This window comes from Prunus mume, linkage group LG8 (genome assembly GCF_029339155.1).
Source record: "Prunus mume cultivar Tortuosa linkage group LG8, ASM2933915v1, whole genome shotgun sequence".
NCBI classification, from domain to species: domain Eukaryota; kingdom Viridiplantae; phylum Streptophyta; class Magnoliopsida; order Rosales; family Rosaceae; genus Prunus; species Prunus mume.
The window spans coordinates 7,509,048-7,533,703 of record NC_142705.1 but is presented as its reverse complement, the minus strand read 5'-3'; the positions used below and the strand labels follow the sequence as shown (position 1 = coordinate 7,533,703).

Below are 24,656 nucleotides of genomic sequence, written 5' to 3'. Positions count from 1 at the left end.
ATCTCTTTCTGGAATTTTCTTCTTGGTCTCTTATTTCTCTGAAATTGGTTTGGGAAAGTTTGGGGAAATTTTTTGATCAAGTAGATCGTTGGGAAGATGATACTAAACCGGTTTTTAATCTAGTGTCGGCAAGCATTGTTGTTTAAAACCCCAATTATATTTTGGCGCGTTCTCCGGTAAGTGTACCTGTTGTGGATTGGTTATGTATTTGATATTTGGTTCTATACTCTTGAATTGCATCAAAGGGACTATTAACGCATTTAATGAATGCAATTTAACATTCAAGATTAAAAGTATGTAATTAATTCTAAACGAAAAATACTTACTTATTGGAGAGTAGGATTTGCTCTCAAGATGTTCGGGAGAGTTGTTTACGGCTGTTGAATTTATCTGTCTAGTTTAAGGCCGGCTCGTTGGAAGTCACGTGAAATCAAAAGATCTGTAGCTCAAAAATGGTAGAGCGCTCGAAGTCCTTATTGGGCTTTTGAGAGGTTGGTGGTTCAAATCCACCCAGATCTGCCATCTTTTGTTTGTGCGGTTAGTTTGGCGGGCTCGGTTTCCCTCTTTTTAATTTTTTGTCTTTTATATCTTCATCAAATTTTGTACTCTCTATGTTTTCGGTCTGAAATTTTATTGTCATGTTGCCCCCACCTACTGAGATGTTATCAGTTGGGGCTCTTGTTGTGCGTGGGTTTTGCGGGATGTTCTCTCTTACTAGGAAAGCTTGATGTATGAATTCAAAGCATTTTAGCTGCCAATAAAGACTTTAATATTTCTCATCTTCTCCTGGTTATCTTCTTATACAACGTCGTGCCGGTAATTAAGGAGCTGGTTTATGTAATGAACTTCGTTTATCAGGTACCGGATTGAATTATGTAATTCAAGTCCCGTTTCGGTTTCTGGTCATTTTGTAACTCACTTTGATGGGCCTGTAATTTGTAGCTTGCTTGCTTGATTCATTTGCAAGTGCATCCTTTTAAGTAAATCATAGGCTTTTCCATTAAAAACTTGCCTCTAATTTTCTGCCTAGTGCTTGCTACTTGGTGCTTGTTCTAAACTTCATATTTTGCGCACCGGTTGTCCCCCTCCAAGGCTATAACTTTCTTGTTCCTTTATTTGTGCAGATCTGTAACTGTAAGCTGAGGTAGGAGGAAGAGAGCCAGATCCCTATACCCAATTGTGGCTTTTGGAGGTGGTTGGTCATTGAATTTTATGCACTTCTTTTAGACAGTATAAGATTTCATATCAATGATTTCTCTGATATTCAATGCCCATTTGCCGAAGACCACAGACTACAAAATCATGCAGGATGTGGGTCACAACACAAACAGTAATCTCAACTGCACCATCAAAAGTGTAAGCTAAAACTTAAGTAAATTTAGGTTTTAGCTATAAAAAAACTTTCACTTTTGGAAAAAACCAAAGCTTTTTCAAAACATACAGAAAAACTTCTCACTTTCAAATCAAAGACATGCAAATATAAAGGATTCTTTAAGAAATCCAAAAATAAATAAGGCAGTCTACATATCTATCTACACACCCAGCTCATTCTTATTATTTTATGTTCTTTAACCGGCCTGGGATCTTGGTACTTCTAACTTATAATCATGCATGCATGTTTCATCCACTTCAAGATGGTTCTTGATTTGCATATAGATTCAATTTGGTTATAAGCTTTTAGTGATCTCTATATATAACATTTCATAGTTAACGCGATCTTGGATTTCTCTACTCATTGCCGACTGATTTTGAGTTGAATGCTCTCATTCAAACTATGATTTCAGGTTGAATACTCATTCAAACCAAGACATAATCATTTTTCATTGCACCCGAAGTCAACCATATATGTTGACATAAGAACAAGAATTAGAAAAATGAACCCTCGTCAAAGAAAATGAAGATAAAAACAGAAAAGTCAATTGTACAGTCATTTTCACAATTTCATCATCTGGATCAAAACCCAAATTACATGCCAAGTATGCCTTCCTATGGCCAGGCTTGGGTGGTGGTTGTAACAAAATCAAAACGTATACAATTTTGGACCTCATGAGCCAAGTATCACTATCAATATCATGGCCTCCCCTTATAAATTGGCACCTAAAAAAGGTTTCTCATTTGCTTCTGATATTGACTCATACCCTAAACCGTCTGGCGTTTTGCTTGTCAACTTTAATGCGCGGATCAAACTTATAGCCCCACAGAAATATGATGAACCACCTATTGACAATCCAAGCTTCTAGTCGCTTTCTTTTCCCTACTTTTCACTCAAGCCATTTGGTCATGGAAATATTCGCAAGTATTTTCAAGTTGCCAGATCCCAAGTCCTAACAAACAAACAACCAAGAGGTTCCAGCTACTCAATGCCACATTCAACAGAGGTTGGCCCTTATATAATCTTTTTTATTTCTTTTTATACCAGCAATATTGGAGGAATCGAACTGAGGACTTAGGAGGATGCATGGGGCTCTTAACCACTCGTCCCTTTACACACACTATTAATGTGTCATGAAGGTTCAAACTTAAGACCATTATTCTGCAATTCAAGACTCTTTTTCATTGGGTTAGACTCCATTTGCGCATAAACTTTTTTTATTTTATATGATAAAGTAAAGGTAATACTTTTAAGAGATATTTAGTCATATACCAATTCTTAGCACAAATGATATAGATAAACCATACACTATTTAATTTCTATAAACAAACACAAAAAATGACAATTGGCCCCATTGAATTTAATTTTGATTTTAAATTACTTTGATGCTCTATTGATTGTTTTGGGTTTTTTTTTAATGAGGTTTTGGAATTGAGCTTATTTTAAGAAATTGATGACAATTTTATAATTTATAAGAAGTTAAAAGCCTATTTGTTATGTTGTAAATTAGGCTTTATGTGTGTTTTTAAAGTCCATTTCATATGAGGATTTTTTTATTATAATTTGGGCCTTATATTGGGTATAACAGTGTATCTCCCTATTTTTAACAACCATACATATAGAAAAATGGGAAAACCAAACACAAAGTTGTGTGATTAATTAAGTCCAAAGCCTTAATAATTGTGCAAATTGGTCCTACATGATTGATTAGTGTGATCCATGCGTTAATAAACAAACAAGGATAAGTAGAGAGGTGCCCACGAATTTTGCCGAATTAATTAATCATGCAATTGTTTGTAGTCAACTCTATAAAAAAGTGCAATCTTTCATAGGATATGAACACATGGCACACCTCCCAGACCTAGAGGACAACACATCTTGAAGCAAATACTAAAATTAGGCAGAATTTTGCCTCTGAATTGGAATTCAAATATTAAAGCTTTTCCCTCCTCTATAGACGCGATCTATCCAATAGGAAAAAGAAAGAATAATTATTACATGTTAAGATTTCTAGAAACATTTGAAATATATGTTAAAAAAAAATATGTAAGGGCAAGGGAACTACTTTAAAATAAAGTGGGATGGGTTTTCCCACCTAAAACCCCTATTTCTTGGCAGGCGGGGCCAGTCAATAACGCAAATTCTGCTCCCAATGCCAATGCCAATAAATAATTCGTAGAAAGATTATGGAAATAATGATATTTGATAAAAAATAAAGGTAGTGAAAATTATCATTGTAATACAATCACATGAGAATCAAAAGTTGATATAGGGCATGCTCACCACCTTAGTTTAAGACGTATGCTCACCATTTACTTACGTATCAATCACATGTCGAACAAAATAAGCATGATAAAATTGTGAATTAAAATCATTTATTCTAATATGATTTCCTTTTATTATGGAAATACCGCATGATATACTCTTCGGTGAAAGAAACGTAAATAGAGGGCGAAAATTCTTTTTTGTTTTATCAAAATTCAGATGTAAAGAAGTAGATCAGTCCTAATCAACTGACCTAACTCATCATATCTACATATAATTATTATTTTTGTTATATTAGTAAAACACCTCACTCTCCATATCTTGTATAAATATTTTTTTGGGAAACAAGATCTTGTTCAACTATTACATGGAAAACGTTCACACAAAAATAAAAATATAATAAGAAATTAATATTAAAAAAATAGGGAAAACATAGAGGGAAATAGAAATGAGAAATGAATGGGAAGCGGGCCAAGGGGAGGTACAAAGAAACCCCACTTTGATAAAGTCAGTCGCAGTCTTTGAAGGACTTGGAGCCAACTTTGGTGGCCTCACACACACAGGACACAGCAAACACCAATTCCCAGTCATCAAGTCCTTCCCTTTTTTAACACTATAAATGCACAGACAACTAGAGATGGCCAACTCCTGCAATTCTCCTTCTCTCCTTCACATTGTTCTTGTCCTGGTAAATAAAACCCACTAAATGACACCCTCATAAAGGTCAAGAATCTACATCAAACCAATCACACAGACTCTCTCTCTCTCTCTCTCTCCCTTCTTCCTCTGTCTCTGTCTCCGTAACATTTTTAATTGCCGTAAAAGGCTAGGCACAAAGCTACCTACGCTTGACCAAGAGCTGATTCATTTCATTCTCTCCTCTGCTGAACCCAGGTACGTTTTAAGTTATTCATTTCATTATGCTTACAAAAGAATAAAAGATGAGATTTTTGAGATTTAAAAAAAAAAAAAAAAAGCATAGCTGATCAAGACTTAACCCAGTTTGGTATTTTTTTTTTCTCGTTTGTATATTCATGTTTTTTTTCTTCCTGAGTTTTAATTAGATCTGTCACTCCCAAATGGTTTTCCAATACGTGTAGCTAGACCCTTTTGACCATTTCTTAAAATGGATCTTGAATGATTTTCTGATTTTGTTAGAAATTAGTAGGATCGTTTTTATCTAGAGGGATTTGACCAGCACACCACATCTCAGCTTCAAATATGAAACAAAGGTGCTGTGGTCAATCTTGATGAATAGTAGCTTGAACATGAAGATCGACTAGTTTTCCCATATGCTGGAGAAGAATTTTCATGTTTTGGATTTCTAAGTGTTTTCTGTTTTGACGTGAAGCGCTTGGTGAATTTTGCTTTTTTAAGTTAATGCATTGTTGCAGATACACTGATTGTATTTGAAAAAAAGGACCTACAGATTTTTGTTTCGCCTTTTATTTACCAATATTATTACTGTAGATTGAAGTGAAGTCAGTTGGTGACCAACATGTATCTTCTGAGAAGACAAGCTCAAAAACCATCCCCAGAGGATGATTCTGCACAAAAAGATGCAAAGGTAACAAATTAAATTACTGTTCTGGGTTTTTATTTTATTTTATTTTTTTGTGAAAACAACTAGTATACAATTGTCCATCCAAAGGGCTTTAATCTCAAGTAAATCAATCGGCTTCTCTGGCATGCACATGATGATAATAGTTAAATGAGCAAGAAAAATTAAACCTTGTCTTCTTATCTTATTTGCAAAACAAATTTGAACGGAAAAGGTTAAGTTACATAACAAATATTGAAATCTGACATTGGGTGAAACAAATTTGCAATCAGGTCAAAGAACTCAGGGCTGCACTTGGCCCCCTGTCTGGACGAAATCTGAAGTACTGCACTGATGCATGCCTTCGGAGATATTTGGAAGCTCGGAGCTGGAATCTTGATAAGGCGAAGAAAATGGTGGAAGAGACACTCAGGTGGAGGGCAACTTATAAACCTGAAGAAACTCGTTGGGTAATTCAGATGAACTTTTCTCACATGCAAAAACTAGAAATGGATATGTTGCGGTTCTAGTACTGTTTGTTTCTTTTAATATCTTATTACTTCTGCTTGCAAATAAAACGATCATTTTTCTTGTGGAAATCAACACAACATCACCTTGGAAAAAAAAACATCAGGGCATGGGGCTTTGAGTCTTTGATCTTAACTGAAAATAAAAGAAAAAGAAGCAGTGTTAGGATGCCTAAGCTTGCATATGCTGTTTTCATGTAGCCCACATCAAAGATATGGCAGAATAAACTCATTGTGGACTCAGATGGTGTTTTCTAACCACATTGCATATGTAGTGCGTTCATTTAATTCCTTTACATGATCTGCAGCTTATTGATGTTAAATTTCAGTTCACTATGGTTTGGTTTAAGTTGTACTTACTTACCATGGAAATATGTCATTGTTCAGCATGAAATAGCACATGAAGGTGAGACTGGAAAAGTGTCAAGAGCAAACTTCCATGATCGACTTGGGAGGACTGTGCTTATAATGAGGCCAGCAATGCAGGTCTGTTGTAGGCTTTGCCCACCCCCCACAAAAATTGGTTACACTGTCTGTAGATTTTAGTAAATAGATCTTACTCTTTATCTTTTTTATTTTCTTTCTTTCAGAACACAAACTCACCTGAAGGTAATATCCGCCATTTAGTCTATCTTATAGAAAATGGTATCCTCAACCTTCCTGAAGGTCAAGAACAAATGTCGTGGTTGGTTGACTTCTCTGGATTCTCGTTGAACACCAATGTCTCAGTCAAGACAGCCCGTGATATTATTTACATTCTACAGAACCATTACCCCGAGAGGCTTGCGGTTGCATTTCTTTATAACCCACCAAGGATTTTTCAGGCGTTCTGGAAGGTTTGAACTACTTACTGTTGGAAATTTTTTAAGTTGTTATTGACACAGACATCCACTGCACACACATAACTTCAACTGAAGTTTGAGCACCAACATTTCAACTTTATTGAGAAAATAAAATTTAGTTAATTAAATTTCAACTGGAAGGCAATTCGATTACTTCCACCACTAGATTTAGAACAGTTCAACTTTTGAACTTAGCATGACACCCACAGGCACGCGCGTGCACACACACACACACACACACACGGGTTCTTCAAGCATGTTCAGTAAAGGGTCCTGTTCCAAACCTGATAAACTCTTGGATGTAAATCTGAAAATTCATTTTAGATAAAGAGTTGTAGTCCGAGTTCACTTATATACACTTTTATTGATACACTATTTGTAGCTTAGCACGCATATCCGTCATTTGATGAACTTCCTGCTGCTTTTACTTCTGTAGGGTGTCAAGTACTTCTTGGATCCCAAGACATTTCAGAAGGTGAAGTTTGTATACCCCAAAGGTAAAGAAAGTGTAGAGGTCATGAAGACATTCTTTGATGTTGAAAATCTTCCGAGCGAGTTTGGGGGTCAAGCCACCCTAAAGTACGACCATGAGGAGTTTTCACGAATGATGGCCGAGGATGATGTGAAAACTGCCAAGTTCTGGGGATTTGATGAGAAGCCTTGCCACATAAAAAATGGGCTTTCGGGAGCAGAGGTGGTGCTGGGGCCCTTCCCCCATTGCACCTATAGCTAGCTGAGCACCCTGCCTAATGCCCAGAACAGTAAGAATCACAAAAATCATACGATGAGCAGGAGCTGAACTTATATATAGAAGTTTAGTTTCAATTTCTGAAATGAGGACTGGAATGTTCATGATTCAGTTCCTTGATGCGGGTTAATAAACATGCGATCTACCGTGCTTAACTGCTAACCATGAGGGAAATAGACAAACCTCCGTGTTGTTTTCCTGATGTTCTCACCCTAAACTTACACTGTAATATGTTTCTTCTATTTTTTCAATGCATCTTTTATTCCCTCTTGATTTAAGAACTTTGTTGCCAACTGCTTCAAAATTTCATTTCGATTACAACGCAAAACTTAAGCATGGTGCATTCAGGTCATAAACAGCTAACCAATTCCAAGCACTTAGTTATACTTGTTCATAGCTGATCGGGCTCAGCTATCCAATTTATCTTCAATTTGATTTCTTAGTACCTAAAAATTCAATGCAAACTCCCATTTGTTTTCCATTTTATCAGGATGGTAAGAATTGTGAAGTTCCTTACTTTAGAGATGTTAAATAATTGCGATTAAGAAGTACGTTGATTTAAGGTGTCGAACACATGGAAGACTATATGAAGTCTTTACCAAAACATAAAAAATAAGAGAAGACTATTTGAAGGGAAAAGAAAACAAAGCAAGACCTTTGACTGACGAAATATTGAAACTCATGGGCGGCATCTCAGGCTTAATTTTATATTCTTAACTGATGAAATTTCTGATTATTTTATTTGACGGGTTGTCCACACCAAAAGATGGCCAGCCAACCAACCACATGAGACACTATAAGATAATCCAAACACAGACTACACACACACTCTGCAACTTATGTTTTCCTTCCTATTTTACATGATAGCTTTTGCAGATGAACTTTACGTAGACATAACAAGGCCACTCACTGTAAAGCAACTTCACTTAATAGAGGCAAAAAGGGAGATTAACAATACAACAAAGCAATTTCTTATTGCATATGAACTACTAAAGTTTCTTCTGTACAGTGGGTTTTAAGCTGTGAAGTTTTACTTGGTCAGAGTTCATTGGAATACAGGCACTCGTCCACGAGTTGGCGAAGGTTGGGATTCTCCAGGGCAGCAGCCACTCTTTCTTTATCATTCAACTGCTTGTTAACTATAAAAATGAAAAGAGCCAACTTCACAATCTCAGTTCTCAGCCTTAATTTTGAGGAGAAACATGTCAACATACAATGATAAAAGTTAGTTCTTGCACCCTGGAAATTCCCAAAATAAGATTGATGCTTTCTTGTAACTTGACACATCTCGAGGGACAAATCAACTAGCTTGGTAATATATATCAAAACTACTTTATGTGTCTGTCTGTATTTCTTTTCCCTTCTTTCAGAAAACTCATAACCCAGTATTAGCTTTTCTTGCCTAAAGATATTAGACCGAAGTAAGCAGATTGAATACCAAGCTAATAACAATTGGTCCAACGACTCCAACGGTTCCCTAGGCACATAACAAGCCAGGACAGGATGACTAGGTTCTTAGATAGCATCCAACCCTTTGCAGAAGATGCTATCTGGGATGAAATTTCTTAAGTGTCTGTCTGTATTTCTTTTCCCTTCTTTCAGAAAACTCATAACCCAGTATTAGCTTTTCTTGCCTAAAGATATTAGACCGAAGTAAGCAGATTGAATACTAAGCTAATAACAATTGGTCCAACAACTCCAACAGTTCCCTAGGCACATAACAAGCCAGGACAGGATGACTAGGTTCTTAGATAGCATCCAACCCTTTGCAGAAGATGCTATCTGGGATGAAATTTCTTAAGTTATTACCTGATGCTAAAAAAAGGGAAAAAGAGATTACCTGATTCTTCATTTGCATGCGATCCTGGAGATACTTTAATGTCAACCTGTTAAAACGCATCATCAAGCATATGCATATGGTTAAACATTTTTCCAAAAACAAAAAAATGCATATGGTTAAACACATAGCTAAACAACTATAATGTGACTCACTCAGATCAACCCTATATCTTCTATTGATTTCTCGTTATCAGTCCTAAAGTGAGACCGTACTTTTGATAAATTATGTAATGAGAAGGGGATCAAAAGATGCTAAACGGAACACTCGGGATAGTGTTAGCGTGAGGTACAGAGTTGAGCAACTCCAAAATAAGTTGGCAGTAACAGTTCACAAGGGAGATTATTCGCTAGGATAGATTCTCTATGCACCCTCTGGAAAAAAAGAGGGAAAACTAAGGGATCCCCAAGAAATGAGAGATTATTTATAGTTGGAGTAACGCTAGAAGATCACATTTTCTAATCACATTATGCGCCAATTAACAGATGGTCAAGCATGCATCAACTATCACATTATCCAACTAGCAGCTAACTGCGAACTATCCGAGAGAGATAGAGAATGATGTGTCTCGTCTAGCATCAATGGACTAAAATGCATCAAACTTTGGTCCCTATTGCAAGTTGCAACTATGCTCATGTCAGCCTCATAACTAAAACAGATCGCACTGAAAACAGGACGCGTAAATTAATTGCTTGAAAGCTAAATACACCAACATTTCTAACATAGCAAACTGACCTTATAATGAGGAGGGAAACAGTGTTTTAGTTTAACTCTCAGGCAAAGACCTATCACTGTTGCCATACTGCAATGCTGAATAGTCGGCGTGAAAGTTATCCTAAAAAATGAATTTGACCAAAACAGAGAAGAAGAAGAAGAAAAAGATCAAAACTTTGGTAAATTCTTAAGAAACCCAGAATCAAAATTATCAGAGAAAGCTGAACTGCAGCTCAGAAACACTCACAGAATACGACCGAGCTTGTCATCAACGGTGATCGATTCCTCTGAAAGCACGCTGAGCTGCTCTAAGGAATATGGGTGCTCTGGATCTCTAATATCCCTCACGAAATTTACAATTTCCAGTCAAAGATCGCAAATTTCAGCAAAGTTGACAATACAAAGACCATCATTTAGCTTAATTGAACTAACTGTGTTACAGATATCAATCAGAAAACAAAATCCAAGTGAAAAAAAAATCCAAAAAAGAAAAAAAGACAGCGAGAAATGGAAAGGATATCATAGATATCGAGAGGATCAACGGCATCGTCAGCATGGAGATCTTCAGTGCGAGCAACCCTTTCCCTTTTAGCGTGAACCACGGGGTTCGCATTGAGCAGACCCAGCGTCATATTCGCTCTCTTTACAGCCCAACTGTTTTTTCACTCGCTTCTTTCACGAACTAGCTTTACCAAGTCGAGACCTGATTGCCTTATTCGTTAACCTTTTTAATAAGCAATTAAAATAAGCCACGTAATGCAAAGAAGATAATTTTCACAGAGAAATGACGATAATGGCGACAAGCCCGTATACATTCTGAGCGGACAACATGATTGATTGATATATTTATAAAGAAATATCCATCGTACAACATTACATAGTTGATCTGTCACAAAATTCATGTATAAGAAATATCCATCTTACAACATTAGTAGATTAATAATATCATATCACGATGTCAGAATCAGATTGAAAATTTTCCAAACTTATGTTACGAAAATTTAGACCATATATGTTTGAATATTTACCGGTGAAGCTAGATGGGTCATTGGTTTTCTCAGAATACGAAACCAAACAAACTACTTATGAAAACGACAAAATCCAATGTTATGTACTACAAATTTTTTATATATTTTATGTTATATATAATAACTGCACGAAAACTTAGCATCACGGTCCCGTAGCTCAGTTGGTTAGAGCGTTGGTCTTATGAGCCGAAGGTCGCGGGTTCGAGCCCCGCCGGGACCACGTTTTTACACTCCTATTATTAACATTTTTTTAAAAAAAATTTACGGGCATATTTATTTAATTTATTAAAAAAATAAAATTTGTTGTGATTTTGGTACCAAAAATTGAAATGCTACAGGAATCGAAATTTTCCGGTAAAAATATAAACACAAAGCGACGCCGTATCCATCAGTAGATATAAACGTCTGCACTTTGTCACGAAGTTCCGATCAGTTGTTCTAAAGCGTCGACGACAGCATGGTACACAGTGCCTACGATTCATTCGAGCTCATCAGCGACTGCCCTACGAAGATCGAAGCCATCGAAGCCATCGAAGCGTACGGTCCGAAGCTCCTCCTCGGCTGCTCTGATGGATCTCTCAAAATCTACGCTCCGGACTCCTCCAGTTCCGACCGTTCTCCGCCGTCCGATTACCACGCGCACAAGCTGCATCAGGAACCGTACGCACTGGAGAGAAACTTGTCCGGTTTTTCGAAGAAGCCTTTGGTCTCCATGGAGGTCCTGGAATCAAGAGAGCTCCTTCTATCGCTGTCTGAGTCAATAGCGTTTCATGGCCTCCCGAACTTGGGCACCATCGCGGTGATCACAAAGGCGAAGGGCGCCAATGTCTACTCCTGGGATGACCGCAGAGGCTTCTTGTGCTTCGCGAGGCAGAAGCGGGTCTGTATTTTCAGACATGACGGTAATTGAAATGAATTCCATTTCTCATAATTTGTCAATTTCAGTTGAAAATGCTCAATTTTTTTTGTTTTGTTTTGAAATGAATGCCAAATTGAATGGTTTTAGGAGGACGAGGGTTTGTGGAAGTGAAAGAGTTTGGGGTTCCAGATGTGGTGAAGTCGATGTCGTGGTGCGGTGAAAATATATGTATAGGGATTAGAAGAGAATACATGATACTGAATTCTACTAATGGTGCATTGTCTGAGGTGTTTCCTTCGGGGAGATTGGCACCGCCATTGGTGGTCTCTCTTCCTTCTGGGGAGCTTCTTCTTGGAAAGGTAATTGCTTTTTCTGTGTCTGCCATTTGGTTTGTGTTTTAAGGACTAAAAGCATTACGATTAGTGATTAGAGTTCTTATGTTTTAGGATAACATTGGGGTTTTTGTGGACCAAAATGGGAAGCTTCTTCAAGAAGGCAGGGTTTGTTGGTCAGAGGCTCCTAATGTTGTTGTTATTCAGAAGCCATATGCAATAGCTCTCTTACCAAGATATGTTGAGGTAGGCTGTGCCTCATACTCTAAAGAAGTTTACTTGTTTTGTCTTTTCTACTTCCGCTAGACAGTGAAAAGTTTTACCTTTCCTTTGCCAATTATGTTTTGCAGGTTCGATCACTTCGAGCTCCATATCCATTGATACAGACTGTAGTTCTTCGGAATGCTCGTCGTATTCTCCAGAGCAACAATTCTGTAATTGTTGCATTAGATAATGCTGTTTATGGTCTCTTCCCCGTTCCTCTTGGTGCTCAGGTATTCTTGATGCTCTTGCTATGCTCATGGTGGCTGACCACAGCTTGTATTGTGGGCGTACCATCTTCTTTTGAGAGTGAGTAAGAATTGTGTATTTGCGTTGCAGATTGTGCAATTAACAGCATCTGGTGATTTTGAGGAAGCGTTGGCATTGTGCAAGCTGCTTCCACCAGAAGAAGCAAGTCTTAGAGCTGCAAAGGAGGGGTCAATTCACATGAGGTGAATATTTCAGCTTTTGTTTTTCATTTCATTTATGTGAATCATGCTTGTTCCATGCCTTTTTATTAAGTGGTAAATGAGTTTGTGTTATTGTGTTACAGATATGCTCATCATCTTTTTGATAATGGGGCCTATGAGGACGCTATGGAGCATTTTTTGGCATCTCAAGTAGATATAACCTATGTACTTTCTTTGTATCCATCTATTGTTCTTCCTAAGACAACTATGGTTTCGGAGCCAGAGAAGCTGATGGATATTTCTGGGGATTCCTCACATCTCTCAAGAGGTTCATCTGGTATATCAGATGATATGGAACCCTCTACCCCTTTGCATCTACTGGAATCTGAAGAGAGTGCAGCATTAGAGTCCAAGAAAATGAGCCATAACACTCTCATGGCTCTGATAAAGTTCTTACAGAAAAAAAGATACGGCATAATTGAAAAGGCTACTGCTGAGGGGACAGAAGAGGTTGTTTTAGATGCAGTAGGAAACAACTTTGCATCCTATGAGTCTAATAATAGGTTTAAGAGATCGAACAAGGTAAACTATTTATATTTATTTTGTGTGCAATTTCCATATTTAGTATGTAATCTTGTATTGATACACAAGTTTTCATATGGGTCCTGAACATGACAATCATGATCTCATGTCAAACCAAATGCAGTGTGCTAGATATTCTTGGTCAAAACTCAGATGCTGTGACTTTTGTGGTAGCAACAAAGAAAGAGTTCTATTTGTACCAAATTGTACTTATAGCTTTTAATATTAAACCAAATAGAGTAGGCTGTGGTTACTTCACTTATAATTAAAGTTATATTCGTATAGCATAAACACATGGTTGTCAAAGTGAATGACCATGCTTTGTTTATTATTTTAACCTTTTTGCTTTAACATACTTAACTCGAATTCAACAACTCCAATATTTATGACCTTGTGTCTCTGTGTGCGCGCATATGCCCGTTCTGAATCTTCAGATTCTGCACAACTTGATACGTCTTTGTATATTGATATATTCATGATTCTTTATGTCAACTGTGACATCAATAAACTGACAGCATTTTGGTTCCTAGGGGCGGGGCAGCATCCCAGTTACCTCCGGTGCTAGGGAGATGGCTGCAATACTGGATACAGCACTACTCCAAGCTCTACTTCTTACTGGACAGGCTTCAGCGGCTTTAGAATTACTGAAAGGTCTTAACTACTGTGATGTAAAAATATGCGAGGAGATTCTCCAGAAAAACAATCACCACGCTGCCTTGTTAGAACTCTACAGGTGCAATTCAATGCACCATGAAGCTCTAAAACTTTTGCATCAATTAGTAGAAGATTCAAAATCTAACCAAGTGCAAACTGAATTGATCCAAAAGTTAAAGCCTGAGTCAATTGTTGAATATCTCAAGGTAGTTTTCTCATTTTGTTTGATGAATTGGATCTTCAATATGCTAGTCGTGTTGTTGGAATTTAATTATGTTAGTGATATGAAACCTTTAAACTGTGTCAATCTTTGACAATCTTTGACATTTGGAGTCTAGAACTTGATTATTTGGAACCAGTATATGTGTAACATACCTAGGGATATTTGATCGTTTTCTTGTGCAGCCTCTTTGTGGGACTGATCCCATGCTTGTCCTGGAGTATTCAATGCTTGTTCTGGAAAGTTGTCCAACACAGACAATTGAGCTCTTTTTGAATGGAAATATTCCAGCAGACCTGGTCAACTCTTATTTGAAGCAGCATGCTCCCAACATGCAGGCCACATACTTGGAGCTTATGCTTGCAATGGATGAAAATGGGATCTCCGGAAATCTGCAAAATGAAATGGTAAGGATGTATTGCATTGTTCACAAATTATTAGTTGGCATTTAAGAGCCATTCGGAGTTTCCTAGAAGCTAAACAGGTTGATTTGGAAGAACAGATATGTGCTGCCAATTTCAGCTACCCTGTAGGAGTTTCTATAAACTTAGGTTATAGAAGTAGTGTTTCTGTATTTACTAATCAAAACTGCATTCTAATTGATTTAGTGCATGGCAGGTACATATCTATCTATCAGAAGTTCTTGATTGGCGTGCTGATTTAAGTGCTCAGCAGAAATGGGATGAGCAAACTTACTCCTCAACAAGAAAAAAATTATTGTCTGCTTTAGAGAGTATTTCAGGATATAACCCAGAGCCTTTGTTGAGACGTCTTCCAACGGATGCTTTATATGAAGAGCGTGCAATTTTGTTGGGAAAAATGAACCAACATGAGCTTGCCTTATCTCTATATGTTCATAAGGTATTTTCTATATCTTCACATCCTATAACTCATATACATGCTTTTTGAATTCTTGCTTTTCTTTATTATCTATTATTTTTCTTATGAATCCTGTTTGAATAGATTAAGTTCTTTGCTTTTGTAGCTTCATGTTCCTGAGCTGGCACTGTCCTATTGTGATCGAGTGTATGAGTCATTGGTTCATCAGCAATCTTCAAGATCTTCTGGCAATATATACCTCACTCTATTGCAAATTTATCTTAATCCGAGGAGAACAACCAAGAACTTTGAGAAGCGAATTACAAATTTAGTATCACCTCAGAATATCGGTACACCAAAGGTTGGTTCTGCAAATACAGTTAAAAGTAAAGGAGGTCGTGGAAATAAGAAAATTGCTGCAATAGAGGTGGCAGATGACATAAGAGTCGGTCAAAGTAGCACTGACAGTAGCAGGAGTGATGGAGATGCAGACGAATCTAGTGAGGAAGGAGGTTCAACAATCATGCTTGATGAGGTCCTGGATTTGTTAAGCCGAAAGTGGGACAGAATAAATGGAGCTCAGGCGCTCAAACTTTTGCCAAGGGAAACTAAGCTACAGGTATTGATCATATTGATTAAGGACTTGTGACCTTAAGAAACTTGTTAAATAAGCTAAATTCATATCAAATAACCAGAGAAGGCAATGTATCTGATAGATTATCTGGTCATGAGTCTCATTCTTCTGTATGATTTTATCTACCACAACATAATGCATTTACAAATAGTGGAAAGAATCGTTCAAATTTGTTCTTAAATATTATTTCAAAGCATTGGTGTTGATATGTTTCTTAAATCCGCTTTGTTCACCCAAGGTTTTATCCTGTTTTCCATGCTGAAGTCATGTATTATTATCATTTATCTGCAGAATTTGCTTCCATTTATGGGACCCCTGTTGAGAAAATCCAGTGAGGCATACAGGAATCTTTCAGTGATCAAGAGTTTGAGACAAAGTGAGAACCTGCAGGTATGCATATATCGTAGTCTCAGATACTTAGTTTGGTAATGAGTAGGTAGCTTAGGGACTTGACCCACTTGCAGTTTATACTGAATGCTTAGTTCTGTGTTCTAATTTATTCTGCTTTTTCCCTTGGTGCATATGCTTGCGTTCCTTTGTTACCTTTTTTTTTTGCTCATTTGAAATGCTTCTGTTGTGGTTGAGTTTCCTCACCCAGTTATTCATGTTAATAATTTTAAAATGTAGACCAGTACTTGATTGAACTTCTTCTAAACCAATGATTATCCGAAACAGGTCAAAGATGAACTCTATGAACAAAGGAAAGGGGTGGTGAAGATCACAAGTGATAGCGCGTGCTCCCTTTGCAGGAAGAAAATAGGAACAAGTGTCTTTGCTGTGTATCCGAATGGAAAAACAATAGTACATTTTGTCTGCTTCAGAGACTCACAAAGCATGAAAACCGTGGGCAGAGGATCGCCTTCCCCGCTAAGGAAGCTATGAAGACCAAGCAATACGTGCATAAATCCAAGTATTCTGGGTGCTGCTACTTTTGCTCAAGTGACGGTAGAAATACTGGTGTGACATTCGGCCAGAGGCTCATTGTAGATTGGTGTGAGAGTGAGGTTGTGGGTTTTCTTTGTTGGTTATATAGCTTTTGTTTTGTGAAGATTGTAAAATGTAAAAAATTTCTTGATTTTAAGTTATAAATTAAAAGTGCATTGAATTTGTGGTATCAAAGAACAAAAGCCCAAGAAGACGTCAGATCCATTTTGATTGTTAGGCAATGCCATTGGCATTGGCATTGTTTGCTTTCAACAATTTCTTATTTGACTTTTTCCCTGCAAAATGGTAAACAGTAACTCCAACCCTGGAGCCATGGCACGGTGGGTCCACGTGCAAAACCTCAACCTCAAAAACCTTCCTCGCCTTCTTGAAGAAAGCCGAGTCCTTCTTCCACCTCCTCAAGTGGGCCATCACAAACACCCTTCCCTCCTCCGCCTCCTCCCCACCCAATATCAACAAACGCAGCGTTTTGAGCAAGGGCTCGTACAGGTGATCATGGTACACTACATCCGAGGCTATGATAAGGTCAAACTCCCGCCCAATTACCTCCACGTCCTCGGCCTCTCCCCATCTCAGCGCCGCCGCGTGGACGACCCCGCCGTTCGCGGCCAAAATGGTGGCATTCGCTTCTACGTTAAACAAAAGGTTAGGAATGACGTGCGGGAGGTCCGTGACCGTGACGCTAGCTCCGAGCGTGACAGCGGCGGCGATTCCAACAAGGCCGGTTCCGGAGCCGAGCTCGAGGATTTTGAGCGGGGGCCGACGCGAGTCCAAGGCCGTGAGAGTGGGGCCCAGCGGGCCAGTGCTAGGGTTACGGCGGTGGTCGTCGAGGAGAGTGAGGAACGTGGTGGCGGCTGGCCAGAGCTGGAAGGAGAGACCTTGAGACGGAAGCTGCCGGATGAAGACGGTTGAGTTGATGGAGTGGAGGCAATGTTTAGTCGGTGGAAGGAGAATGGCGGCGGTGACAGGGCTTAGAGTTGCATCGTCTTCAGAACCGTCGCCTTGTTGAGCGGCCATTGTTCGATGCTCTGATGCGCCGACGAGGATTTTGGTTGCGTTTGGCTTCAGTTCAATTCAATTAGGGCTTGTTTCGCGCACTATTTATGATATTTATTTAATTTTTATACCGCCAACTTGAGTGGATTGCTATGCGGCCCCCACATGGTACAGCGGGATATTGCCTCTTTAGCAAATTTACCAAAAGGCCCCTTCCCCCTCCCGGCTGTGAAGGCTGTGTGTGATCTCATCTGTGTTTTCTGATCTGAGTGACTGAAAAAACCCCAAAAAAAAAAAACGGAAGAGATGATTCGGGCGGTGATGGTGATAAACACGCAGGGAAAGCCTCGGCTTGCCAAGTTCTACGAATTTCAGGTCAGCTCCTTCTCTTTTCAGTTTTATTATTGCTGTGCATCTTTATTATTATTATTATTTTACGATTATGTATAAAATTGCTGACTTTCCAGTTTTTGAGGTCAGCCTGTGGAGAAGCAACAGGAGCTTATACGCAGCGTCTATGGAGGTTCTCTTTCTCTCTCTACTGTAATTAACTTTTTATATATTTTTTCTGCAATTTTTAAATATTTTTTTAACGATTCTCATAGCTTCACACTGAATTTGTTGGGTGGTTTTCTGTTCACCACTCTACTTCAAATTAGGGATTCATGTTTGATTTTCTTTTATCTAGTGTTATCCAGCAGAGCTGAGAATGTGAGCAATTTCGTGGATGCTGAGTCTATTTTCGGCCCGGTATTTTAGCTAATTTTTCCCTCGAATTCTCAAATTCTCCATGTTTATTATGTTTCTGTATGATCTGAGTTGGAAAAGAAAAAATAAACAGTCCTGTTCTATTCGGCATGATTATAGGCTGTTCTTCTATATGAACCATTTCCTTTCTGGTGCAGGATACTCGCCTTGTGTACAAGCACTTTGCAACTTTGTACTTTGTCTTTGTATTTGATAGCTCTGAAAACGAGCTTGCCATGCTCGACCTCATACAAGGTACATAGCATAACCGGATTATATGTAGCTGGCACTGAATGCAAATGTTCAAATTTACAACATGCAGCACCTTTGACAAGTAGAGCGTTCACAAATTGGTTGCTTGCAAATTTGCAATTTTAACTTCAAATTAGTAGAATTGGGAAAGCTTTTTATGGTTGGAATTTTGATGAATTTTAAAGGGATGCTTATTGGGAATTTAAAATGCCAAAGTGAAATTTAGGGTGGAAATTTTCATGCCAGCAGGCTGAATATGAGAGTGATTAGCTTATTTCTTAGTGTTAATGCTTGTGCTTAATTTATCAATTTTTGCTTTGATGGGATGATTTGCTTACTTCAATTCTCATTCCTACAGTCTTTGTGGAAACCTTGGACAAATGCTTCAAAAATGTGTGCGAGCTTGACGTCGTGCTCAATTACAGCAAGGTTGTACATTCCCCCATTTGCATAATGCCTGACAAATGTGAAATTCCTAAAAATAATAAACAGTATTAGCTTTCATCACGAACTTAATAAACATTATTTGTGATTGGACTATGTTGCATACAACAGTGGGTATTTAGTTTTTTTAGGAGATGGTGGTTAGAAAAATGCTCATGGTGTATCTTATGTTTCAAAGTATTGCTTCTTGGATTTGTGAAACCATTTCCGTTGCATGTTTAGACTTCCAATGAACTATGCTTCAATTAGGTTTTTTTTTTTCTCTTCTTGTTTTTCAGATGCATACAGTAATGGATGAGATCATTTTTGGAGGGCAAGTGCTGGAAACAAGTTCAACTGAAGTTATGAAAGCCGTTGAAGAAATCTCAAAGTACTCTCTCCCAACTCCTCTCACCTTCTTCCCTCCCCTTGTGTCTGAGTGATCTCTTTTTTTTTTTTTTTTGGGGTAGGACGTGATGTCTGCTTGCCTATTATTGCATTGGAATACTAAACATATGGTGTTCGCTTTTAATGCAGGTTAGAAACAGCCTCAAATGCCATCTCACTGGTCCCAAAATCTGTTTCTGCCTGGCGGAGCCGATAGTATGCAGTTTTGAGTGATTTGTTATCAGAACCTCCAAGTTTCTCTGATAGGAGTTTGTGAAGATTTTGGATGCTTAATGGAAGGCAATTTTAATAGAGAATTTCCATAATTTTAATGAAAATTGTGATCCTCAAAACCCCTCGCCATCCTTGTAAATCATCAAGCGAATGACCTTGAGACACCTTTTGTATTGTTATTTTATTAACCATGATTATTATTTTATTTTATTGGTAAATAACCATGATTATTATGGAGGCCAAATTGGTAAATAACCATGATTATTATTTTATTTTATTTTATTTTATTTTATTTTATTTTATTTTATTCACTTTTGTATTCTGAATGAAAGGAAAAAAAACCCCAAATAAAAACACAAGATACAAGTAAAAAAGTGGTTGTGTGCCCGTAAATTTCAGCCCACACCCAACGGCAAATGAAAGTTGAACCGTCAGATTAACATCGATTGTAAGTAGGTAACATTCCGAAAATCATTTCAAAGGCTTGTTAACATCTTCAAGAGCCACACGCGCAGCATTACGCCCGGGTGCACCCATCACACCACCTCCCGGGTGGGTACCACTGCCACACAAATACAGCCCGTGCAATGGTGTTCTGTAATTTGACCTGTATGTATGCACCCCAAAACAACATAAACATAATGTAGATTTTGGTAGCTCCACACACTCACACAAGTAAACATAAGGCATAGCTATAATAGAAAGTACATGTCCCACGCAAAATCAGATGTGTCAGTAAAATTTACCATCCTTTAACGGGTCGCATGAGGAAGAGCGAATCCAATCCCATAGCACCATGGAAGATATTCCCTCCTGTCAAGAATAATTTAAGAATCAGGAGACCGGGAGATTTAGATGTTGCAGTCAAGTTTGATGTACTTTTAAGTTTTTACACTTGCTACATCTTGAGTTGGGTGAACTATGTGCTCCTTAAACATTTATGCCATTCATAATGCACTATGCCGGCCTCTGTGTTTCCGTGGGCATATTGTGCTGTCATATCAGTTTCAGTTTGTAAATTAAAATATTACAAAATTTAGTACAACCAGTTATCAAGTTCAAGCTTCTTTGACAAACTTCCTATCTCCGTGTATTGTGATGATGATCAATGGCTGGTATTTCTGCCAGTATCCTTGTATCATTTACTGTAAACTTAAATAACCTGAACATGCTGCCTACATTTGTGCAGAGGTTTGAAGTACCTGTTAAACCAATTTCCCTCTCAAGGTCTGGTGGAGTCAACATGTCATAACCAATGATTGATGAACTGAACCCTGGGGCATACTCATCAATCAAGTTAAAACATTTTTGTGCGAATGATTCCTGCAAAGGATGCCATGCCGTTTTCAAAGGATTAGTCAGAGAAAAGAAGTGAGAATGCACACCATGTGGAATGAAATATATGACGTACGTAGGGAAACTCACTCTGTAAACAGGATCTCCCCAGTGACCATCTGATGGACTATATGGTGTGTACTGAATAAACAAGTTGATCACGTGCTTACCTAAAAAGAATTTGATTATATCGATATGGGCAGATAAAAATATGTATCAAGAGGAATGAAATATATGACGCATTCTTTAAAGCAATGTAGTTTTTAAGTACCAGGTGGAGATATAGTATTGTCCAGTACAGAAGGTATTGTCATCTCAATAACTGGTCTTTGAGACGGTAATCCATTGACAGCATCTTGACAGGCAGAGTGAATCTCCTCCATACTTTAAGAGTGACAGAAAAGATAAGAGAAAGCACAGCATGTGGAACCACGTAAATGATAATGCTGAGATAAGAGCATACCTCTCAGAACCAATATGAATGGTCCCCACATGCTGAGGACCTGCATCAGGATGACTTAATTTGCAACATTTGAACTGAGGCAATCTATCAACTGCTAAATTTATTTTTGTCGTTCCCTACAGATAAGCAATCTCTCAATTAGCATGAAAGAAGTCTCTGTCCTCTCATTTGTGATAGTCAGATGACTAGAACTCATGATGCCTACCATAGTCACACTTGCAGTACAATAGTCAAATCAATTTTTTACAACTTTGTATGAATTTTAATTCTAAATCTAAAATCACAACTGATGAGCACACACTTTTGATTGCATGCTTCCTTGTTTTAAATTAACATTTTCATCAGGATGATATAAATCCACAAATTTAATTTTGGTCACAAATAGTAATGAAAAGGACAGAAGTTAGAACCAATACCGACCATTCCTAAGAGATTGTGTATGGAACATTAGTCAACCGAACAAAATTGAAAAATCAGCTGAAGATAATAGATTGTCTCACACCTTCTCGGATTGTAATAAATCACATTTCTTATCCATTTAATCCAATCTTCTATATGTTCTTACATTGCATGATAGTAAATATTTAATATTGTCAAATAAAGGTACTAAAGTAAAGATTATAGTTTGCATAAACATCAGAGGAAAGTAATAGAGGAAACTTACAGAGCTGTAATCAGAGTACTTAATTGCATTAATGAAATCATCAGGAAGAACATTATCCGGCACCAACTCCTGCGTCAGATAATAGAAACCTATAATCAAGATTAAAATCCATTTAAATAGCTAGTCCAAAGGTTTCACATAAATGTGAATCCCATCTATTTCGTAAAATATAATTTGTCTCAGTAAATTTAAAGTAGATTTAAATTATATAACCAAGGGAAGAACCTTGAATGTTTTATAAGGGGTTGCATTTGATAAAACCATTGAAGTGTGCACTTGTGAACCATCAGCCAGCAAAACCTAGAATAAGACATGTCCACAATGTCCATTCAGTTTGATTTAAGTTTCAAAACCGCCTCATTTAGGAAAGCAAGAAGAAACTAACCCCGTTGACCGTGCCAGAGTCATTAATCAACAATTGTTGCACCTAAACAACAAAACTGAAATATTAAAGGTAGCAACAGATCATTGCATAATGTACAAAGGCAAACAGACAAACAATGTAAAAGAAGTGAATGAAGAAAAAAGTTTGAGAACTGGAGCATCAACTAATCCTAGCTCTTTTCTGTACTAAAATACCTCTGCACATGTTACAATATGAGCTCCAGCTTCCTTAGCGGCATTACTGATAGCCAAGGATACTGAACCCATCCCACCTTCAACATACCTATAAGGGAAATTGGTTTTTCAATACTAAGAGAAAGCATAAATTGGGATGAATCAAAATTGTATCAAATGAAAATTCCAAGCTAAAGGTATTAAAATATGAACGTTGGCATGAAAAGAACAATCCAATGCATTTATCCAAGTCTAATGAAAAACTAATTTTGAAAAATAGTGGGGAGAGATATGTGAAGCAAGCAAAAGAGAACTTACGACCAAATTCCATGCTCACCATCAGTTTCTCCCATCACATGATGTAGCAGGACATATCCACTCCCCGGTGTATGGACACTTCCCTACGTAAGAAAATAGAGGCGTCAAAATGATTTACAATGTGGATGATATAGTGGGAAATGTATATTGTATAATCAATATATTATGAACCCTGAAATGAAATAATTTCCCACAATATCATTGTCCTCTCGAGAAAAGTAATAAGGCACAGATGCATAGTACTTCTTAGGTAGAGTGTGTGTGCTATTGATGAGAAAAAAAAAATAGAAAACACGATTGTCCACTATGTATGCCATCTGGAGGTGTTTAAATATTTGAAGAAATGCATCTCCACACCATTCATGAGAACTCTTACCGTGGTTCCTATTACAGCATCTGTTGCAAGGGTTGCCTTCAGAACATCTGACTGTAAAAAGCAGAGTCAACAACAGAGAAGCTAAAAAACTAGCATGCATAAAACTGCACAACATTTGAACTGATCACCATTGATAACGATTGTGCAGCATTAAATATATATAATTCCCATTTTAATTAAAATCTTGTTGTCAGTGATCCTAGATAGAGAGGACTTGATCACCTCAAACCAGTTGTTCAAAACCTTTGAAGCCGGAGATAATAAAAGGTCCATAAAATCCCTGCCAAAGCCAATAATTACATAATCATAAACCTAAAATCTGTATCAGGAAACTAATTAGCCGTACCATAACCATAGCAAGCATGCTGTTTGTAGCTGACATTATTAGGAAAATGAATTCTTACACCATATCTTTTTGGCCTAAGGTGGCAGCCTGTCTCAGACACCGAGCCCAAAACATTGAATTGTGCATCTTATTCTTGATGCGGTCACCAACACTACAAGATGACTCACATTGCAAAGATTCAGGAGGAGCCGAATCCAACAAGGGGTCCATAAATTCACAAAACTTCTCCAGCTGATTCTCATATCTGTAAAATTAACTATTCAAACCCAAACAGACATGGAATACTGAATACGAAATACGGATAGAATAAGGATAACCTTGGATAAGCATCGGCGTCTTGTTTGGAGAACTTGGAAATCTCAGAGTGGTTTAAGTCCTTGTTTGGCCCCAAAAGAAGATATTTTCCATCCAAACAAGGCGTGAACGACGAAGGGATCCTCTTCAGCAACTTCATTCCATGCCGCGCCAGCTCTAGTTCTCTGTTAGAAGCATAACATAAGGCATTGTTGTTTGGTTGAAAATTAAATTATTCAAATTTGCATTTTATTAAGCAAATGCATAAATAAATAAATAAATAAATAAATAAATGAAGAAATGTGTTTATGTGTGTTACTTGATGATGGAGGGGCGGAGGAGGCTTTGGAGGTAGCTACACCGAGAGAACTTGAAGCCGGGAACGAGTTCTTCGGTCACGGCGGCGCCGCCGATCACGTGACGCCGTTCAAGTACAGCGACGGATAGGCCGCCACGTGCGAGGTACGCGGCCGCCGCGAGGCCGTTGTGGCCACCACCAATGACCAGAGCGTCCCATTTCTTGTCCTTCAACGCGCTTGTAGCGCCTACGCTGCTGCTGCTGCTGAAGCTCCTTCGCCACATTTCTTCTCTGCTGGTTTTTGCTGCTTACCAGTTAGTGTTAGTGCTTTGCTTTACACGCAACAATAAGGCGATTGCGGTGGGGCCCTGTTAAT

At 38.0% G+C, this 24,656-nt stretch overlaps 6 protein-coding genes and 1 non-coding gene across 7 annotated transcripts; 4 read left to right on the top strand and 3 right to left on the bottom strand.

Moving 5' to 3' along the window:
* Positions 1-4,192: 4,192 nt before the first annotated feature.
* Positions 4,193-7,575, top strand: LOC103340084 (Sec14p-like phosphatidylinositol transfer family protein). The gene is given in 7 exon segments (XM_089043013.1): positions 4,193-4,531; positions 5,108-5,204; positions 5,471-5,647; positions 6,092-6,190; positions 6,295-6,540; positions 6,983-7,258; positions 7,260-7,575. Coding segments are annotated over 6 exon segments (891 nt in total). The 5' UTR covers positions 4,193-4,531; positions 5,108-5,135; the 3' UTR covers positions 7,284-7,575.
* Positions 7,576-7,997: 422 nt separating this feature from the next.
* On the bottom strand, positions 7,998-10,547 carry LOC103340085 (MIP18 family protein (DUF59)). Its single transcript, XM_008243451.3, has 5 exons — positions 10,366-10,547; positions 10,093-10,198; positions 9,867-9,966; positions 9,135-9,180; positions 7,998-8,433 (listed from the first exon to the last, which is right to left on the bottom strand). Exons 1-5 carry the CDS (start codon positions 10,475-10,477, stop codon positions 8,333-8,335), a joined length of 465 nt encoding a protein of 154 aa, XP_008241673.2. The 5' UTR covers positions 10,478-10,547; the 3' UTR covers positions 7,998-8,332.
* A 472-nt stretch (positions 10,548-11,019) lies between these two features.
* Positions 11,020-11,093, top strand: TRNAI-UAU (transfer RNA isoleucine (anticodon UAU)). Its single transcript has one exon. It is a non-coding gene; the product is annotated as a tRNA-Ile (tRNA).
* A 178-nt stretch (positions 11,094-11,271) lies between these two features.
* EMB2754 (Vacuolar sorting protein 39) lies at positions 11,272-16,771 on the top strand. The gene is made up of 12 exons (XM_008243452.3): positions 11,272-11,775; positions 11,880-12,091; positions 12,179-12,310; positions 12,415-12,558; positions 12,665-12,777; positions 12,879-13,317; positions 13,848-14,177; positions 14,377-14,598; positions 14,810-15,052; positions 15,177-15,629; positions 15,936-16,034; positions 16,320-16,771. Exons 1-12 carry the CDS (start codon positions 11,331-11,333, stop codon positions 16,524-16,526), a joined length of 3,039 nt encoding a protein of 1,012 aa, XP_008241674.2. The 5' UTR covers positions 11,272-11,330; the 3' UTR covers positions 16,527-16,771.
* On the bottom strand, positions 16,627-17,606 carry LOC103340268 (Putative methyltransferase family protein). Its single transcript, XM_008243662.3, has one exon. The coding sequence runs from the start codon at positions 17,604-17,606 to the stop codon at positions 16,803-16,805; it is 804 nt and encodes a 267-aa protein (XP_008241884.2). The 3' UTR covers positions 16,627-16,802.
* A 59-nt stretch (positions 17,607-17,665) lies between these two features.
* LOC103340270 (Clathrin adaptor complex small chain family protein) lies at positions 17,666-19,905 on the top strand. The gene is made up of 7 exons (XM_089042344.1): positions 17,666-17,960; positions 18,066-18,108; positions 18,274-18,335; positions 18,491-18,587; positions 18,943-19,013; positions 19,307-19,398; positions 19,545-19,905. Exons 1-7 carry the CDS (start codon positions 17,892-17,894, stop codon positions 19,609-19,611), a joined length of 501 nt encoding a protein of 166 aa, XP_088898470.1. The 5' UTR covers positions 17,666-17,891; the 3' UTR covers positions 19,612-19,905.
* A 49-nt stretch (positions 19,906-19,954) lies between these two features.
* Positions 19,955-24,616, bottom strand: LOC103340087 (FAD/NAD(P)-binding oxidoreductase family protein). Its single transcript, XM_008243453.2, has 16 exons — positions 24,302-24,616; positions 24,006-24,167; positions 23,747-23,932; positions 23,565-23,622; positions 23,343-23,393; positions 22,967-23,049; positions 22,670-22,757; positions 22,476-22,517; positions 22,316-22,390; positions 22,091-22,159; positions 21,427-21,542; positions 21,235-21,347; positions 21,054-21,133; positions 20,831-20,951; positions 20,375-20,441; positions 19,955-20,235 (listed from the first exon to the last, which is right to left on the bottom strand). Exons 1-16 carry the CDS (start codon positions 24,562-24,564, stop codon positions 20,100-20,102), a joined length of 1,710 nt encoding a protein of 569 aa, XP_008241675.2. The 5' UTR covers positions 24,565-24,616; the 3' UTR covers positions 19,955-20,099.
* Positions 24,617-24,656: the final 40 nt, after the last annotated feature.

What these genes read in the sequence shown, in the direction of transcription:
- LOC103340085 (XM_008243451.3), bottom strand. Translation starts at nt 10,477, where the DNA reads ATGACGCTGGGTCTGCTCAATGCGAACCCCGTGGTTCACGCTAAAAGG. An exon ending in GACAAGCTCGGTCGTATTCT is followed by an intron (nt 9,967 to 10,092) that starts GTGAGTGTTTCT and finishes TTCATTTTTTAG; the next exon opens with GATAACTTTCACGCCGACTA. An exon ending in GTTTCCCTCCTCATTATAAG is followed by an intron (nt 9,181 to 9,866) that starts GTCAGTTTGCTA and finishes GCGTTTTAACAG; the next exon opens with GTTGACATTAAAGTATCTCC.
- EMB2754 (XM_008243452.3), top strand. Translation starts at nt 11,331, where the DNA reads ATGGTACACAGTGCCTACGATTCATTCGAGCTCATCAGCGACTGCCCT. An exon ending in GGTTTAAGAGATCGAACAAG is followed by an intron (nt 13,318 to 13,847) that starts GTAAACTATTTA and finishes TTTGGTTCCTAG; the next exon opens with GGGCGGGGCAGCATCCCAGT. An exon ending in GACAAAGTGAGAACCTGCAG is followed by an intron (nt 16,035 to 16,319) that starts GTATGCATATAT and finishes TATCCGAAACAG; the next exon opens with GTCAAAGATGAACTCTATGA.
- LOC103340268 (XM_008243662.3), bottom strand. Translation starts at nt 17,606, where the DNA reads ATGGCCGCTCAACAAGGCGACGGTTCTGAAGACGATGCAACTCTAAGC.
- LOC103340270 (XM_089042344.1), top strand. Translation starts at nt 17,892, where the DNA reads ATGATTCGGGCGGTGATGGTGATAAACACGCAGGGAAAGCCTCGGCTT. An exon ending in TCGTGCTCAATTACAGCAAG is followed by an intron (nt 19,014 to 19,306) that starts GTTGTACATTCC and finishes CTTGTTTTTCAG; the next exon opens with ATGCATACAGTAATGGATGA. An exon ending in GCCGTTGAAGAAATCTCAAA is followed by an intron (nt 19,399 to 19,544) that starts GTACTCTCTCCC and finishes CTTTTAATGCAG; the next exon opens with GTTAGAAACAGCCTCAAATG.
- LOC103340087 (XM_008243453.2), bottom strand. Translation starts at nt 24,564, where the DNA reads ATGTGGCGAAGGAGCTTCAGCAGCAGCAGCAGCGTAGGCGCTACAAGC. An exon ending in ATATTGTAACATGTGCAGAG is followed by an intron (nt 22,518 to 22,669) that starts GTATTTTAGTAC and finishes TTTGTTGTTTAG; the next exon opens with GTGCAACAATTGTTGATTAA. An exon ending in CCCCTTATAAAACATTCAAG is followed by an intron (nt 22,160 to 22,315) that starts GTTCTTCCCTTG and finishes TATCTGACGCAG; the next exon opens with GAGTTGGTGCCGGATAATGT.